The sequence below is a fragment of the Coturnix japonica genome, chromosome 8, assembly GCF_054131305.1.
Source record: "Coturnix japonica strain WE chromosome 8, WE-NBRP24, whole genome shotgun sequence".
Lineage (NCBI taxonomy): Eukaryota > Metazoa > Chordata > Aves > Galliformes > Phasianidae > Coturnix > Coturnix japonica.
The window spans coordinates 15,203,396-15,218,808 of record NC_140670.1 but is presented as its reverse complement, the minus strand read 5'-3'; the positions used below and the strand labels follow the sequence as shown (position 1 = coordinate 15,218,808).

At 38.7% G+C, this 15,413-nt stretch overlaps 1 protein-coding gene across 10 annotated transcripts in view; it reads left to right on the top strand.

Moving 5' to 3' along the window:
- The window catches only part of SEC24C (SEC24 homolog C, COPII component), a 95,285-nt gene extending 79,974 nt beyond the window's left edge, over positions 1 to 15,311 (top strand). For all 10 annotated transcript variants that reach the window (XM_085554395.1, XM_085554397.1, XM_085554393.1 and 7 more), the window contains 16 exons: positions 1,027 to 1,154; positions 3,087 to 3,225; positions 4,116 to 4,231; positions 5,284 to 5,408; positions 5,641 to 5,832; positions 6,851 to 6,944; positions 8,119 to 8,235; positions 8,700 to 8,870; positions 9,226 to 9,322; positions 9,621 to 9,766; positions 10,239 to 10,377; positions 10,809 to 10,927; positions 11,248 to 11,427; positions 12,085 to 12,276; positions 12,699 to 12,788; positions 13,205 to 15,311. In XM_085554395.1, the coding sequence (XP_085410521.1) occupies positions 1,027 to 1,154; positions 3,087 to 3,225; positions 4,116 to 4,231; positions 5,284 to 5,408; positions 5,641 to 5,832; positions 6,851 to 6,944; positions 8,119 to 8,235; positions 8,700 to 8,870; positions 9,226 to 9,322; positions 9,621 to 9,766; positions 10,239 to 10,377; positions 10,809 to 10,927; positions 11,248 to 11,427; positions 12,085 to 12,276; positions 12,699 to 12,788; positions 13,205 to 13,345 (2,186 nt within the window). In that variant the 3' untranslated portion in view covers positions 13,346 to 15,311. The remainder of the gene's footprint in view (positions 1 to 1,026; positions 1,155 to 3,086; positions 3,226 to 4,115; positions 4,232 to 5,283; positions 5,409 to 5,640; positions 5,833 to 6,850; positions 6,945 to 8,118; positions 8,236 to 8,699; positions 8,871 to 9,225; positions 9,323 to 9,620; positions 9,767 to 10,238; positions 10,378 to 10,808; positions 10,928 to 11,247; positions 11,428 to 12,084; positions 12,277 to 12,698; positions 12,789 to 13,204) is intronic.
- Positions 15,312 to 15,413: the final 102 nt, after the last annotated feature.

Here is a 15,413-nt window from a genome sequence, read left to right as displayed (position 1 = left end):
GTTTATCTATTAATTATTAATAGAGAAATAATAATATTATAATTAATTATAATATAACCCCCTATGTTTTTTTTAGGGGTTTTAAGCTCCCTTAAAACTTCAGAATCCAACACTACAGTCAGGTGCTTCACTTCTCAGCCAGACTTAAATAATTAGGAATGTCTGAGTTGAGATTTTTGCCCATGGCATGGTTTACTCTGCAGAGTATGGAGCAAAGAACGGAGCAGGAATTTTTTTTAGAGGTTTAAATTGAGGTTTAAGTAGAGTCAGATTTGCCTGTTCTGATTTTGGGGCTTATATTATACACTGTTAATCATACACAGGCATTCCCTTTGGAATTAAGTTTTATGTAATTGTGGAGTTAAGTTTGTGCAATTTTTGTGGCTTCCTTCCAATTCAGGATATTCTTTAATTTGGTGATTCTGTAGTGTGGGAAGAAGGGTAATTTGTTTGCTGGGCATGTGTCTGAGTGTCCATCTACTTGTGTGTGAGGTGAAATCTCACTGCACAAGAATCAGTAAAGAATGAGTTTCACATGAGAATTAAGTACATAACCTTAAAGTACGCAGTTGCATATGAAATTGGAAAGTGTATTTTATTTCATTTTATCAAAAGAAAATAGGGATGTAGTCTCCCTCCTTCTGTGAAAAGCCTTACTGAGGATATGTGGGCCTCTGTTCACACAGTTCAGTGTTTTCCAATAGATGTTTTTTGCATTTTAAAAACCATATTTTAAAAACTGAAGCACAGTCTTAAAGTGTACTTTACAAACTTCCAAGTACAGCTGATGGTTGTCAAGATGTCCTTTAACCAACTAAGTGAAGCTGAGAAACGAGAAACTTGCACGCACAAAATAATGATCGCAGCAGAAATATTTATTACAGCAAGGAATAAGATTATGTATTTTGAGGATTAAGTTCCATTTGTAGAGGAATAGTCTTCAGCACAGCTGGAGGTATCTTGATTTCTGTTCTTGAATATAAACTTGTGCTAAAATTTGTCGGGATTTGTTCCTATGTTCTCCAGGTAATGCAAGTCCCCGCTACATAAGATGCACATCTTACAATATTCCCTGCACCTCAGATATGGCCAAACAGTCCCAGGTTCCTCTAGCTGCTGTCATAAAGCCGCTTGCTACTCTACCCCCAGAGGAGGTGAGAACTGCTTGCAGTTACACATGTACTGTATGCTGTCTGAACTTGTAAGGGGAATGTTGTTACGTGTTCACATTTAACAGATACCTTGTTTAAATTTCAGCAGTAGACATGTTTAAGTAAGGAGAGCTGGGTAAATGCTGGTTGTTCTGTAAATATGCAATAGGGAAGCAGAAAAGTGTTGTTCAAAATGTTTATTATTCTGATTGCCACGCTAATCTCTACTGGTTTTTTTATATTAAGTGTCAAGCATCCCTCTGACCAAATGTCCAAAATACTAGGATGTTAATAAGTGCATGCACTTTCAATTATCTCAATTTCTTTCTTGGCCTGTGGTATTTAAATGGTTACTAATCACTCATGTTAAGTGTTGCCTAGGGTATCAAGTTGTGGAATTGGATGAGAATGTATCAAGTAGCACTCGTTAAGCTAATGTTGTGTACTTGCACAGCACTGTGTGGAATAATTGACAGTGCAAGACTGAGCACCAGGTTCTGCTGAACTGTGCTTGAATTTCACAGCATTCATTCTGTGCTGCCCTTTCTTCTAGGTGTAATAAGTGACTGTTCAGCCCTTCTACCCACTCCATCTGGTTGCTGGGGAGAGTTAAGAGTTCCAAGGATATTGGAGCTAGAAACTTTATTAAAGCATTACTAATACTGTGGTTACTTTGTAGCATTAGCTTACTTAGGGCAGTGACATAAACAAATAAACTTGTGAAGCTTTAGTCTGAGTTTGCAGTGTTCTGTGCCTTGTTAAACCTAACTTTAGCAAGGAATGATCTCTGGAGTTTAAGGGTGGGGTTTATTTCATGTTATTAATCTTCCTGAACTGTGATTTAGATTTTGAAAATTGGTTTGTGATAAAACTGAACTGTGAAATTAATGCCTGCATTTCGATGAAGTTTAAAAGGAGCACAAGAGGTGAATGTTATCTTGCTCGAGAAACCTGGAGGCACATTTTTAGAGTTTTACAAACAACTGGTTGATAACTTTATGGTGTAGTTAGGCTTTGAACAAACACTTGTGATATCCTGGAAGAACTAAGTCTGGACACCGTTAATGTCACATAAGCTAAAAGTAAGCAGTTACACCTATTGTGTTAGATTCTTGATTTTAAAGGTGTGGTAAACTGTGAATGCAGATCATAGCTTCCAGAATTTATCAGTCGTTCTACAGGGAGTCTTCCTCATTTTGAGGCTGAGAGGCTGCAGAAGTTGCCAAACATCTTAATCTGTTTGACCACAAATGCATTGTTTTGTAGGTAATAGTTTAAAAATGGTTTGCTCCACAGTTTTAAAGGACTTGCTGTATAGTAGGGTCAGGGCAAACAGAACTGATGGATATGTTTCAGTTCATGGTGATCTTCAAGAACAAGTGTGATCAGTTTAAGTTTGTGAAGTTAATCTAGATGCTTGAAAATCTTAAATATGTGGAATGCAGTGACTAAGTTTTTTTTTTAATCTTGCTCTTTACAAGGGGGAAATAGAAGAGGTAGAGAGTGAGGTTTAAAGAACAAAAAGTAAAAAATGAAATAAAATTGTGCTTAATTCTGTGGGGTTATCACAGCTGTTACTTGCATGGCTTCAGTCTTCTGTGTTCATTTGAGATCCATCCATGCTATGCTGTGTGGCACTCCTGCTCTTCAAGCAAGCTACTATATAAGGTAGTGCAGCAGCATGCAGCAATACTTGTTTGTGTCAAAGTGGGATAGCCCATTAGTGACTGCAGCCCACAAGGGAACTTCTGTGTTGAGAGCTTGGATTAAGAAACATTTTTTAAATACTTGTTCAGGCTTCCTCTGTGTTCTCTCCTGCAGCTGCTGAAATGCTAAATCCTGTACAATGTACAGGGTAATTGTTGTAAGCTCTGCAGTATGTGTGGTCAATTTTATTTGTAATCATCTGTCTTTTTATTTTTCCTGTTTGCACAGACCCTTCCTTATTTGGTAGACCATGGAGAATCTGGTCCTGTCCGATGCAATAGGTGCAAGGCCTACATGTGCCCTTTTATGCAGTTTATTGAGGGCGGAAGGAGGTTCCAGTGCTGTTTCTGCAGCTGTGTCACTGAGGGTAAGGTTTCTTCTGAAAACCAGGCTCTGGGCACTACTGATCTTTGAACAAGATTCAAAGCAATGAATCTTAATCGTGTTACAGTCATTTATAATGTATGCTGTGCTTTAATGTGTCCACTCTTGGGAAAACAACCACCAACCAAAGAAAAAAATATATTTTGTTCAATAGATGTTCAATGCATAGTTCAGAAATGATGCTCAAATTAGGTAGATGCTTATGCGTTACAGCATTATAACTTCAAATTTGGAACACAAAGTACTTGTTGCATGATGTGTCATGTTTTGAGAAGTTATTTATGGTCTGGATTCATCTCCCAGACAGTAGGAAAAATTAGGAAGTTCTTTCTTTTTTCTTTTCTTCAAAGTCTCTTTAGACGTTCTTTGGAGGTGAGACTGCAGGTAGATCTGCTGTGGCTGGATAGGAGTGTTCAGTTCATGAGTATTTGTTGCTCTTCTCAATCAATATAAAACGTGTTTCCTCTTAAGCAAAAGTGGCTTTGTGCTGTTCACAAATCACTTTTATTCACTTTTTATTGCTTTTACAAGAGTGGCACTTTTTCCTTTGGATTTTTCTGAAGGATTTAGTCCAAAGAGCATGTTGCAGTGACCTCTCTGATATGAAATGTAAAATGAGAACATAACGGAGATTAAAGAGAAGCACAGTGGTGATTACACAATGTGCCAGTCTGTGCATAAGACAAACTAGACGCAGTTCATCTGTATCTGTTGGATTTAATAATGTTCTTAAATTAGAGCAATGATTCTTGCAATGCTTGCATATTAGCTAGTTTTCCTGGAGTTCTATCTGAACCAGCTGTTGTCACATTAGCTCTTTAGTGGCAGTGTTTATCGTGGTTACATCTCTGAAGTTGTTTTTTTTCCCCCCAGTGCCAGCTCACTACTTCCAGCATTTGGATCATACTGGAAAGCGAGTAGACTTCTATGATCGACCTGAGTTATCACTGGGTTCGTATGAGTTTCTGGCAACAGTTGACTACTGCAAGGTACATTATGTGTTTATTACTATGTTTTTGTTTTGCTTTTAAGTAAAAACTTACTATTATAGTCATGGAAAAGTTCTTTGTTGTAGTTGCTTCGGTCATTCGCATCTGGAGCCATATAAGCACTTACTGCTGGAATATGCTTTGTCACCATAGCAATTCTGCAGGAGAAAGTGTCTCTTGATAGTCTTTGGGGCATGACGAGAAGGTAAAAGAGGTTCAAGAAAAATGCAGTAGTGATCATATTATGTGCCACTCGGTACAGAAAATGAGCTTACCCTATTGAAATTAAAATTCAGCTTCAGCCGTGGTAGTTAAAAACACAAGAATAGGGTGGAAATGTGTTGTTAGAGCTACTTCATTTTTGACTGAAGACTTAAATCATAACTAACTTCTGAGTATGACAGGTTGTGTGTAGTGCATGTTAAAGCAACTTAAAACTATGATGAAAAATAGATGCCTAAATGTTGCAATTTTATGCTAGTTATCTTCTGATGCTTCAGGTTTAGTGAAAGAAAAATCCATTATGTTCCAATTAACAGCTTAAGAAACGTTTTTAAGTCAAATGAGATCTTCTGAAAATTGTGGTTTGCTTTTGTTTTATGTTTGTTCCTTTCAATATGGTTGGTAGACTTGAGAAAACTGTTCTCAAAGTAAACTTGATGTTTAAGTAGAAGGGGAAGGTTGCAGCTCTTGGAGGAAAATGTTTTGCTCTGTACTGAACAAATCATCTAGAACAAGTCCTAGACAAATTCCAGGGTCTTAAACTACAGGAGACGTTACTCTCTACTTTCACCATCTGTTCTCAGTTGAGGCTGGGCTGCAGTTCACTGAGCAAAATCTTTCAGGGACATGTAATGCTGGTCTGTTTCAAGCCTAGAGTGCTTACCCATCTTTGTTAGTTGGACAGGGATGGGGAAGTGATCTGAAAAACCAATTGCTTTTCTCAAGTGGAATGTACATCAAAGTTATTAAAGTTTGGGCCAGCATCCATTTGTCCATGTTAAAGAGCTGTTAGATGAACTTAATGTGACTTCTTTTCCCCTGTTCCACAGAATAACAAGTTTCCCAGTCCACCTGCTTTCATTTTCATGATTGATGTGTCTTACAATGCTGTGAAGAGTGGCTTAGTGAGACTAATATGTGAAGAATTAAAGTCAATCCTAGATTATCTGCCCAGGTAAGGTACACTGGAATTTGTATCCAGTCCAAAAGGAGGAAGCTCACTTTCTCTCTTTTAAAAAAGGCCTGTGAAGCTGTTGTTCACAAAGAGATCAAGCAGGACATCTTTGAGTACTTTCTAGCTGAAACAGATTTCCTTCCTTTCATTTTTTCCTGATCCCTTACTGTGCTGTATTTTGTATAATTATTTCACTCACTGTCTACTTAGATATGAATTATGTCTCTTACAGGGAAGGCAACATGGAGGAGTCAGCCATTCGAGTAGGCTTTGTCACTTACAACAAAGTGTTGCACTTCTATAACGTGAAGAGCTCATTGGCACAGCCCCAAATGATGGTTGTCTCAGATGTGGCAGACATGTTTGTGCCACTCCTTGATGGCTTTCTAGTGAACGTGAATGAGTCCAGGACAGTAATTACCAGGTAACTGAAACTGAGTTTTGATGTGTGTATTAAATGTCTAATTTGGTAGATTCAGGTGTTGCATTTAAAAGTGTAATGTTCACTGATTCTTTCTACTGTTATACACCCAGACTCTATGTATTAGCTTCCTATACTGTTTCAGATTAAACTTGCAGGAGAAAACAGGACAATTCTTCAAGTAAGGCCATATTTGGCTTGTAGTCCAGCTTTACAGTGGGTGTATATAATGGAATTTGGAGCAGGTGGGTCCTTATGGGTAAACAAGCAAACTAAAGAAAACACACAACTAATATGATGCAGAGTGTAATTTGTAGGAATACTGAACAATTGTCTTTAAGGCAGCTGCCTGCGTAACTGTACAGTAAGACAACAGGTATTTCCAATTTTGGGTCTATGGACAAAATTAAATGAGCAGAATAGAGAAGATAAAATTTAGAAGGAAAGAAAAAGAAATTGGTGAAATTTTGGCAAACTAATATTAATTAAACTATGGTGCATTGTTAAATAGGTTTTGGGAACTAGACAGTGCGTGCTTTTTTTTTTAAAATAAAATTATAGCTGTATATTGTATAGTGCACTAACTAGAACAAAGACAAAGCTGTGTGTTAAACCAGTTAATCTTTCAGTAGTGCACAGATGTTGGCAAAGAGGTGCAAAGTGTTGCTAGACTTCCTTAAGAGTTTACTTAGCAGTATACACTGGAATATATTCAGAAAGCAAGAATACGGAGGAGTTGTTGATACAGGCATCAGTTGAAGCTGCTGAGAAAGTTAGTGAGGGATAACAAGGCATGAGTTATTTTCCACAGAAAAGTACTGATGTACCAAATACTGGAAAGAATAAGTGTTTATGTACGTGTGTCTTTTTGTATATACAGGCATACACACACTTTATATATAGTTAGGGACACTTGTTTAAGCCATCTAGTCTCAATAGTTCACCAACAGCATCTCTGTGTGGCTTTACCATGTAAATATAATCTTCCTGCATTTTTCCTTTTTCTTGTTTTTTTTGCTAGCTTGCTCGACCAGATTCCAGAAATGTTTGCAGATACAAGAGAAACAGAAACTGTTTTTGGACCTGTGATCCAAGCAGGGCTGGAAGCGCTAAAGGTTAGTCAATGTGTTGTTGTGACAAATTGTTTTCTCTGCTCTGGAGTTCACGTTCAATACACTTCTAAGAAAAATCTGAAGGTTTTTCTAAGTCTTGTTGTTGTAAATGGACTTGCTATGTGTAGGGAGTACTTGGTTGTTAAAGAAGGTGCACATATCTCCAGTTCTGTGTAGTTGGCTCTTCTTTGCCTATCTTTTTAAAGCTTTTTTACACGAAGCACAAGAAATGTGGCATAACCTTGGTGACCTGGCTGCATTATTTTGCTTTTAACAGTTTCCAGAATCTACCAAAAAAACGCCATCCTTCCAAAATTAAAACCAGGTTCTGAGCTCTATCGCGTCTTATTTAGGTGTTCTGTAATGTAGTATCTTTCCAATGCTGTGCTTGAATTATAATCTTCAGTTAAAGGAAAGAAAGCAATCTATTGAAGTTACCCATACCAATGTGTTAACCCAGTAAACTTTTCCAAAACTCTTCTGTTTCAGTACTAGGTAACTGCACGTTTGAATTAACTCAGATTTGTTTGTAGTGATGAAGTTCGTTTCCTGTATAATTTCCCTCAGATCTGTTCTTACAGCTTTATTTGTCTGTTGTGAATGTTCTCAGAGTGTCCCCTATGCTCAGATTTGGTGACAGTTCTACAGTGAAGACACAGTCCTAACTACCAGTTGATTTCTCACATACTGTAATTGGCAGAGCAAATAACCTACTGAACTTTGGCTAATGTTCATATGAGCTATTTATTTAAAACTATTTCTCAAAAGTCAGGTTACAAAATTACTTACTATTTCTTTGACTTTTCTATTCCTACAAGCTCAGCAGCTGTAAATCAGAATAAACCGTTCTAACTCATTTGTGCAAAACCTTTTGTAGCTGCTTTGGAAAATTAAGACCTCTTTGTCTTGTAGGCAGTCCTTTTCTTCCTGCCATGGAACTAGCACAGGTCCAGAAGAACAGAAGTTTCATTTTCTGTAACTGATCTATGCTCCCTGTACTAGGTATCACTGATACAACCAATGATTACAGAGTCTGTGTGTCTGATGCACATAAACTTCCTGACATAAAGAAGTGAAGCAATAAAGATGCTTGTGTGTGTGTTCTTGAATCACATTTTCCCTGAAGATTTTCATTAAGTGCTTCTAACCTGAGCATCTTCACCCCTCTCTTTTGCAGGCAGCTGAGTGTGCTGGCAAGCTCTTCATTTTCCACACCTCTCTGCCCATTGCAGAGGCCCCAGGGAAGCTAAAGAACAGGGATGATAAGAAACTGATCAACACAGATAAGGAGAAGGTAATAATGACTTGCATGGTGCTTATGGTACAGTTATCCCATGTAAAGTACAATGTAGAAAATAAATCTGACATTTTGTTGAAAGACTGAGAAGTGGGAAGCATATAATGTAACCATCAAAGCTATTATCTTTCTACATTATGCTTTTATCTTCTGCTCAAGCAGAGATGTGTAGTCAGCTCTGGTGTGAGAAGAAAAGGTATGTCCTAGTTTCTTATACAGGATAAAATACTATAAGTGTGCTAAAGTAAACAGAATTCAGGATTAAAGCAATGTGTAAAATAGTTTTCGTGACATTTCACTGTTTTTCAAAGGCAGAGTTAGGGAGACTTTTATATAATCCTGATTTTCTTTAAGTGAGATGTAGTGTAATGTTTTTGACTGTGATTATAATCCCACTCTTGTTTGGTTGTTTGTTTTTATAACCACAAACTTTTGATCTTGTCTCTGACTTCCTTTCTTAGACTTTGTTTCAACCTCAGACAAGCTTCTACAACAATTTGGCCAAGGACTGTGTAGCCCAGGGCTGTTGTGTGGATCTGTTCCTGTTTCCAAACCAGTATTTGGATGTGGCAACATTAGGTGTAGTAACTTATCAGACAGGAGGCTCCATTTATAAGTATGCATATTTCCAGGTAAGAGCCCCACTGAATCAGGTGGATACTTGGTCTGAATAAAAGTTACTGCTCAGTTTCCAGTTCTTTGTGATGTAAACCATAGTAAAGAATAAATTTAAGTAACACTATCTCCAAAGCAGTGCAAGATTCTCACCAAAAGGATTGTTAGCTTTGCCTTTATGCAAAGAATATACTAAGAGCAACAAGCTATTCTGTTAACTTCTAGCATGATATTATAGCGGTAGGGCTATAAGTGTTGACTGATTTTTCAAGTACTACTGCAAGTGATACCTGTGTAAAATTACTTTGTAATTTATGAAGCAGCTCTGATTTATGATTTATGGTGAAACTTGATTTATTGATCATGTTTTAGCTTGAGGCAGACCAAGATAGGTTCCTGAATGATTTGAGGAGAGATGTCCAGAAAGAAGTGGGATTTGATGCTGTGATGAGAGTACGTACAAGCACAGGTGGGTGTTAGCATGAGTAAGTAAGCGTAAATAAATTGACCACTTGAAGTATGCCATATGGGAAGTAACAGTTTTTGTCCTTATTTAAAACTACCTGAAGCTATGCTATGCAAAAAGTTCTCTTAAAGCTTTGGCATTTTAAGCATTGTGAAGAATGAAAAAAGATTCTTGCTGAAGTCTCTCGAGATAATTTGTTTTCCTGGTGCTGGGATGTTCAGGATTCCGGAGGCTGTCTTGATATTCTGATGAAAAGTGTGACTGATTTATTTATGTACTTTTTTGTATCTTCCATTTGTAGGCATTCGAGCAACTGACTTTTTTGGAGCTTTTTATATGAGCAATACAACTGATGTAGAGATGGCAGGTTTGGACTGCGACAAAACAATCACAGTTGAATTCAAGCATGATGACAAACTGAGTGAAGACAGTGGTGCGCTCCTCCAGGTGAGGTGGAGGGCAGAAGGCTTGCTAGAAAGAGGAAGGGAACTAATTCACAGTTGTTATCAGAAGTGAGCCAAGGCCAGAATCAAAGCCTAAGTGGGTAGTGTGCCAATTGAATAAGATAGTTTTTTGCTTTGAAACTGATGATCCCTCAAGGAACTGTTCATTGTTTCTATCCCATTACTGTACCCCTAACCTTTTGGAATACATGGTCTTAGGATGACCTCAAAAGTGTCAATCCACAGTCTCTTTTCCAAGGCACGATTCTATGGTTAAAAACATTTGCCACTTGTTATCTTTCATCGATGCTGATTGTTAGCAGGTGCTTTTAGCTTACTGTGCAAATTCTCTACATAATTTTCTTGCTTGTTAAAGCATCCGAGTCCTATTTTTTAATGAAATATGTTCAAGCTCTGCCTAACTTATTGTAACATTACCTCATTTTGCTATACCCTGGTGTTCTTGTCTTATACAGTGTGCTCTGCTATATACAAGCTGTGCAGGACAGCGACGACTCCGAATTCACAACCTCTCACTGAATTGTTGTACACAGCTTGCTGACCTCTATCGAAATTGCGAGACAGACACACTTATAAATTACTTGGCTAAATATGGTAAGAAAGATATGTTGAGAAGAATCATAGCCTTTAACTGCTGTTCAAATGCCGGTTGTCATTCTTGTTCAGTCTTGAATTAAGTGTCAGGTGGCAACCTTGATACTGCAGTCACTTAGGAGAAAGATCACAAAACTGATGATAGTATTGTTGCTTAGGACAAGAGCTTCAGATAGAAGATGTAGGCCTATCGGTCCTACAAATTGCTATCTGTATTTTTGGAGCTTTGTATCAAAAACTGTCTGAATTCATAATTTTATTTTTGGACCACTTGTCCAAAAACGTGTTTCAATCATCTGTACATGGACTATTCCCAAACTATAAACAACAGTTGTTTAGATTTACTCTGTGGAAATGGTGTTGGTTTTTCTTTTAACTGTTAGTCAGCAGTCACTTCATAGCTGTCTCATATATTTCTTCTTTTTCTGCAGCATATCGTGGAGTTCTGAGTAGTCCAGTAAAGGCCGTACGAGATTCACTGATAAATCAGTGTGCCCAGATTCTAGCTTGCTATCGAAAAAACTGTGCTAGTCCATCTTCTGCTGGCCAGGTAACTTAATTTGAATCATGGACTCAAATACTAAAATGTGATTTTAGCTGATTCTTTGGTATTTTACCTATTCAAAAATAAAAGTAGAGAGACTACAATTGAAACTACAGTTGAGAGTGGCTTGTTGGACATCTTGCTGAAGCTCAGAAAGCACTGCCTGCTCCAGTTATGTTACTTCTGCAGGTCTATATTATGTATAGATTGTCAGTTTTTATTTTCACATCTGTACCACACTGTTGGTTCTCTCTAGCCTTGTTTTGTCAGGCGTAAGCTTACTCAGCAAGAGAGCTGAACATCTTGTGTATGTTTGTGACTTGTAGCTGATTCTTCCTGAATGCATGAAGCTGCTTCCTGTGTACTTGAATTGTGTGTTGAAGAGTGACGTCCTTCAGCCTGGTCCAGAGGTCACAACAGATGACCGTGCCTACATTCGTCAGTTAGTCACATCCATGGACGTGGCAGAAACAAATGTTTTCTTTTATCCCAGGCTTTTGCCCCTGGTGAGTAATTTGAGTCTTTCTTAACACTTGAGATTTGCTGTTGTCTTGATTCATCCTAATGACAGGCATTTGTATTTTATCGATGGAAAGGCAGTTGAGAGCTATTTGGGATCTGCATCCGTTGAGATACTTCAGTTAATTTCACTCAGTGATAGGTGCATTTCTGCATCTAGGGAATTTGTTGAGGGACTTGTTCTGAGCTGTGAGCATGTAACCAGTGGCATGGAAGAATCTTTTAAATCTGTGGTAACTATTTGTGTTTTTGTTTTTGTTTTTTTTTTTTTAATTTTAAGGCTTTTTGTATTCTTGCTGTAATTTTAATTGTTGCAGGGAAACAACTCTTACTATTCTCACTTTCCAGTATTGTAGTTGCTGAGATAACACTAAGTAGCAATTACATTCATGCTCCAGGAAGCACTATTGAAACTACAGATTACTTTAGGAGCAACCTCTGTTTTCTTTTGTTAACCAGTAGTCTCTTATCAGTGTCATGTTCAGTAAGAAACCTAGTCAAGAATGATGAGACTTCAGTCACAGCTATTGCACCTGTTGTTGTAAACATTAAAAAACCACTAAGCTCTTGTGGCAGAAATTTTCAGGACTTCTTAAAATGTTTTTGTTTAATAACCGTGATTTCTTTTCTTCACTCTAAAACAGACCAAAGTAGATGTTGACAGTGACTCCTTACCGGCAGCAATCCGAAACTCAGAGGAGCGTCTCTCCAAGGGTGACATATACCTGCTGGAGAATGGGCTGAACATCTTTTTGTGGGTGGGAGTGAACGTGCAGCAAGGCCTGATCCAGAACCTCTTTGGAGTGTCTTCCTTCAGTCAGATTAGCAACACCTTGGTGAGCTGGATGACAGTGTGGGAGATGCTGTCTGTGATCATTGCCCAGTAGTTGAAACATTAAGAAAGTAAAATGAAAATAGTTTTAACTCCTTTGTGTTAGTAACAATGAGAGGCATGGGTGTGGGAAACTAGTGGAGACATTTAGTCTGAGCATGTAGACTTCTTTTTGCCTACCTTAATTTGGCAAGCTACATTGCCATTGGTGATAAGAACAGCTGATACGTAAATGGAGCAATTATTGATCTTTAGTTTTGATACCATGTGATATTTTCTTAAGTAGCTAAAGTCAAAGAAATTGTGACAGTAAATACGTTTGTAATGTTAAATAATATGCCAGTGCTGCTGTGTTGCTGTTTTGTTTTTTTAATGTTGCAATATTTCTTCATCTGACTAATGGGGGTTGAATATCTTTCATTCCAGAGTACCCTGCCTGTCTTGGAAAACCCATTTTCAAGGAAAGTACGGTCTATTATTGACATGCTTCACTTGCAGAGATCCCGATACATGAAGGTAAAAGTGCTGATCCTTATTCATAGCTCCTATTTGTCTTCTCTTCTATTCCTAGCAAAGCAGGTGATGCTAATCCAGTTCATCTAATGCTGAACACAGTCCTACATCTGTGATTCAAACATACACGTTTTTTCAAGGATCTGAAAAGAAAGCAATCTGATATTAGTTCTAGCATTCATGCTCACCATAGTTTTAAAGCTAATGTTGTTCAATCTAATTATACTTCTCCACAAACCACATATGTGGAGTTTTCTTTCTAAATATGAGTGAGACTTAACCCAGCACGAGAATGAAAGTGGAAGCAGAGAAGCTCTGTTTGCTATGTTTCTAGACGTCTTGATTGTATTTTGAGCTGTCTATCTTCTGTTTTTTCCCAAGAGCATGAAGTGCACTAACTATCATGTTTTTGTTTGTAGTTAATAATTGTGAAGCAAGAAGATAAGCTGGAAATGCTCTTCAAACATTTTCTGGTGGAGGATAAGAGCCTGACTGGGGGGGCTTCCTACGTGGACTTCCTGTGTCACATGCACAAAGAGATTCGGCAGCTACTGAGCTAGAGGAGGGAGTGGTGCTGGAACTCAGCAGTGACATTTCAGTCTTCTCTAATGGTCTGATCAGAAGGTCCAGCGCCCTCAAGAAGGACAAGATAGAAATCTGTACAATTCCATAATTTTTAATACACATGATATAAGCAGAAATCCTTTCAACCTCTCCTGGTCCCGTGCGAGAGATGAATTCTTTTTCCTGGTGAGGGCTGAAAAAAAAAAGAAAATAAGGGCCTTTGATACCAGGTCTTTTACTTGTATCTAAATTGTTTCCTGTGCTTGGCAGGAGTTCATCCCCCACCCCATGCTCGCTAATCCCGTTGTAATGAATGTAGGTTTTTTTTCAGTTCACTGTACATGATTCAACATTGGGTGAAAAAGCGATAACTTCAAAATTTCTAGTAGTTGCTGTGTGTTTGTATGGGCGCGTGTGCATGCTCTTGGTGTAAAGAGGATGCGCAGGTTGGGAGGGCAAGAGGCAGGTCTGGTGATGGGAGCTGGAGCAGCCAAACGTTTCCTTTGTCTTTGTAGAGGAAAACATGACATTGCAGAGCACAAATGTATTTGTCTGAACCAGAAATCTTCCAAAAAGAAAAAAAAAAAAGCATAGAAAGCCAGTAGGCAGCAGGACAAATTTATTTCTGCCATCTTCCCTGTACTGTTAGTTGCCCTGCAGATGTGTACTGGAGGAAGCAATAGTTCAGTAAGTAACCAGCAGCAGCTTCTGAACAGCACAGGGGTAGAGTCAGTGCTTCTTATTGGTGTGAGCGGTGATTCCTTTCTCATTTCACAGCCCTGTGATAATATCCTACTCAGTCCATGTTCTGCGGCCACTCTGCTGCAGAGTTCACCTTGTCTATCCAGATGGCAGTGACAGCAAAATCCTCTTAAAGTTGAGCAGAAAATACTTGTTATGAGGTGATCTGGGGCTGTGTGGGAGCCAGGTGATAAGGAAGCAGCCACTTTCAACTGTATTGTTGTGATTCATAGCAGACAAGCAGGAGTATGAGTTGTACTGACCCAAACTGAGACAGAGCTTTGTACCCTGGATTACAAGGAACTGGGGACAAAAGCTGAGGTTTAGACTGCCCTGTATTAGGTATTGCAAGTACCTGATTGCAGTTACTGGGAAGAGTTTTGGCCGTAGGGAAGGTTCATCACTGAATGTTTATACCCTCTCTCCATTCTACCTACTGCTCAGCATGCACAAAGCCTTTTTATCAGCCTGTTTGTTACACTGAAATACCTCAGACGTTTGAGTCCATCTGCGTCGGTCACTCGGCCACTCCATCCTGCTGGGGTGGCTGAGAAGACTCCTGTGAGGAAGGAGCAGTGCAAATCACATTCAGAATTCTAAGGGCTTTGATTCTTCACTTTGGGAAGGAGGATTGTGTAGTACTTGGAGCACTTAACAGGTGTTCTTAAACTTCCCTGCAGTTGGAGCACTACGAGGGGGAGGAAAAACTGGGGGTGGTTTGAGGAGCTGTTGTGTGGGCGTGTTGCTTCACAGAAAAGTCCTTATCAGGATCAGAAAAATACCCGGCTGTGCTTTTAGTTCCTTATCCTGTAGCCTGTATCTAAGTCCATTTTTCTTACAATGCTGCTGATTCGTCTTCCCTCCCATCACTACATAGAGAAGGGAGTATGGAGGAACTCTGACAAAGTAGCTGACACAACCTTCCTTGTTTTTGTATGGCCGTGGCTGATGTTTTACTCCATGCGTTGCCTCCAACCAAAAGAGCTCGAGGATTTTTAACCAGAAGGGGACAAACTTCGCAGGAATATAAGGCTCAGCAACCACGAATTGCCACAGATACTAATTTCTAGTGTTAATACTGAGGGGCGCGGGGGGGGGAGGGTTGGAAATGAGATCATAAATGAACCTTTCATTTTCTTCACTTGTTTTTTTTTTTGTTTGTTTTTTTTTTTTCCAATGCATCTTTTAATTTGTAAAGAAATAAAAATATATTAAGATGTATTTTATGTCATTGTTAGTAAATAAAACACTGCTTATTTTTCCAAACCCTGTATTTTGCGGGAGGGAGGAGAAGGGAGGAAGGGCTGCGGTCTGCCCGAGCGC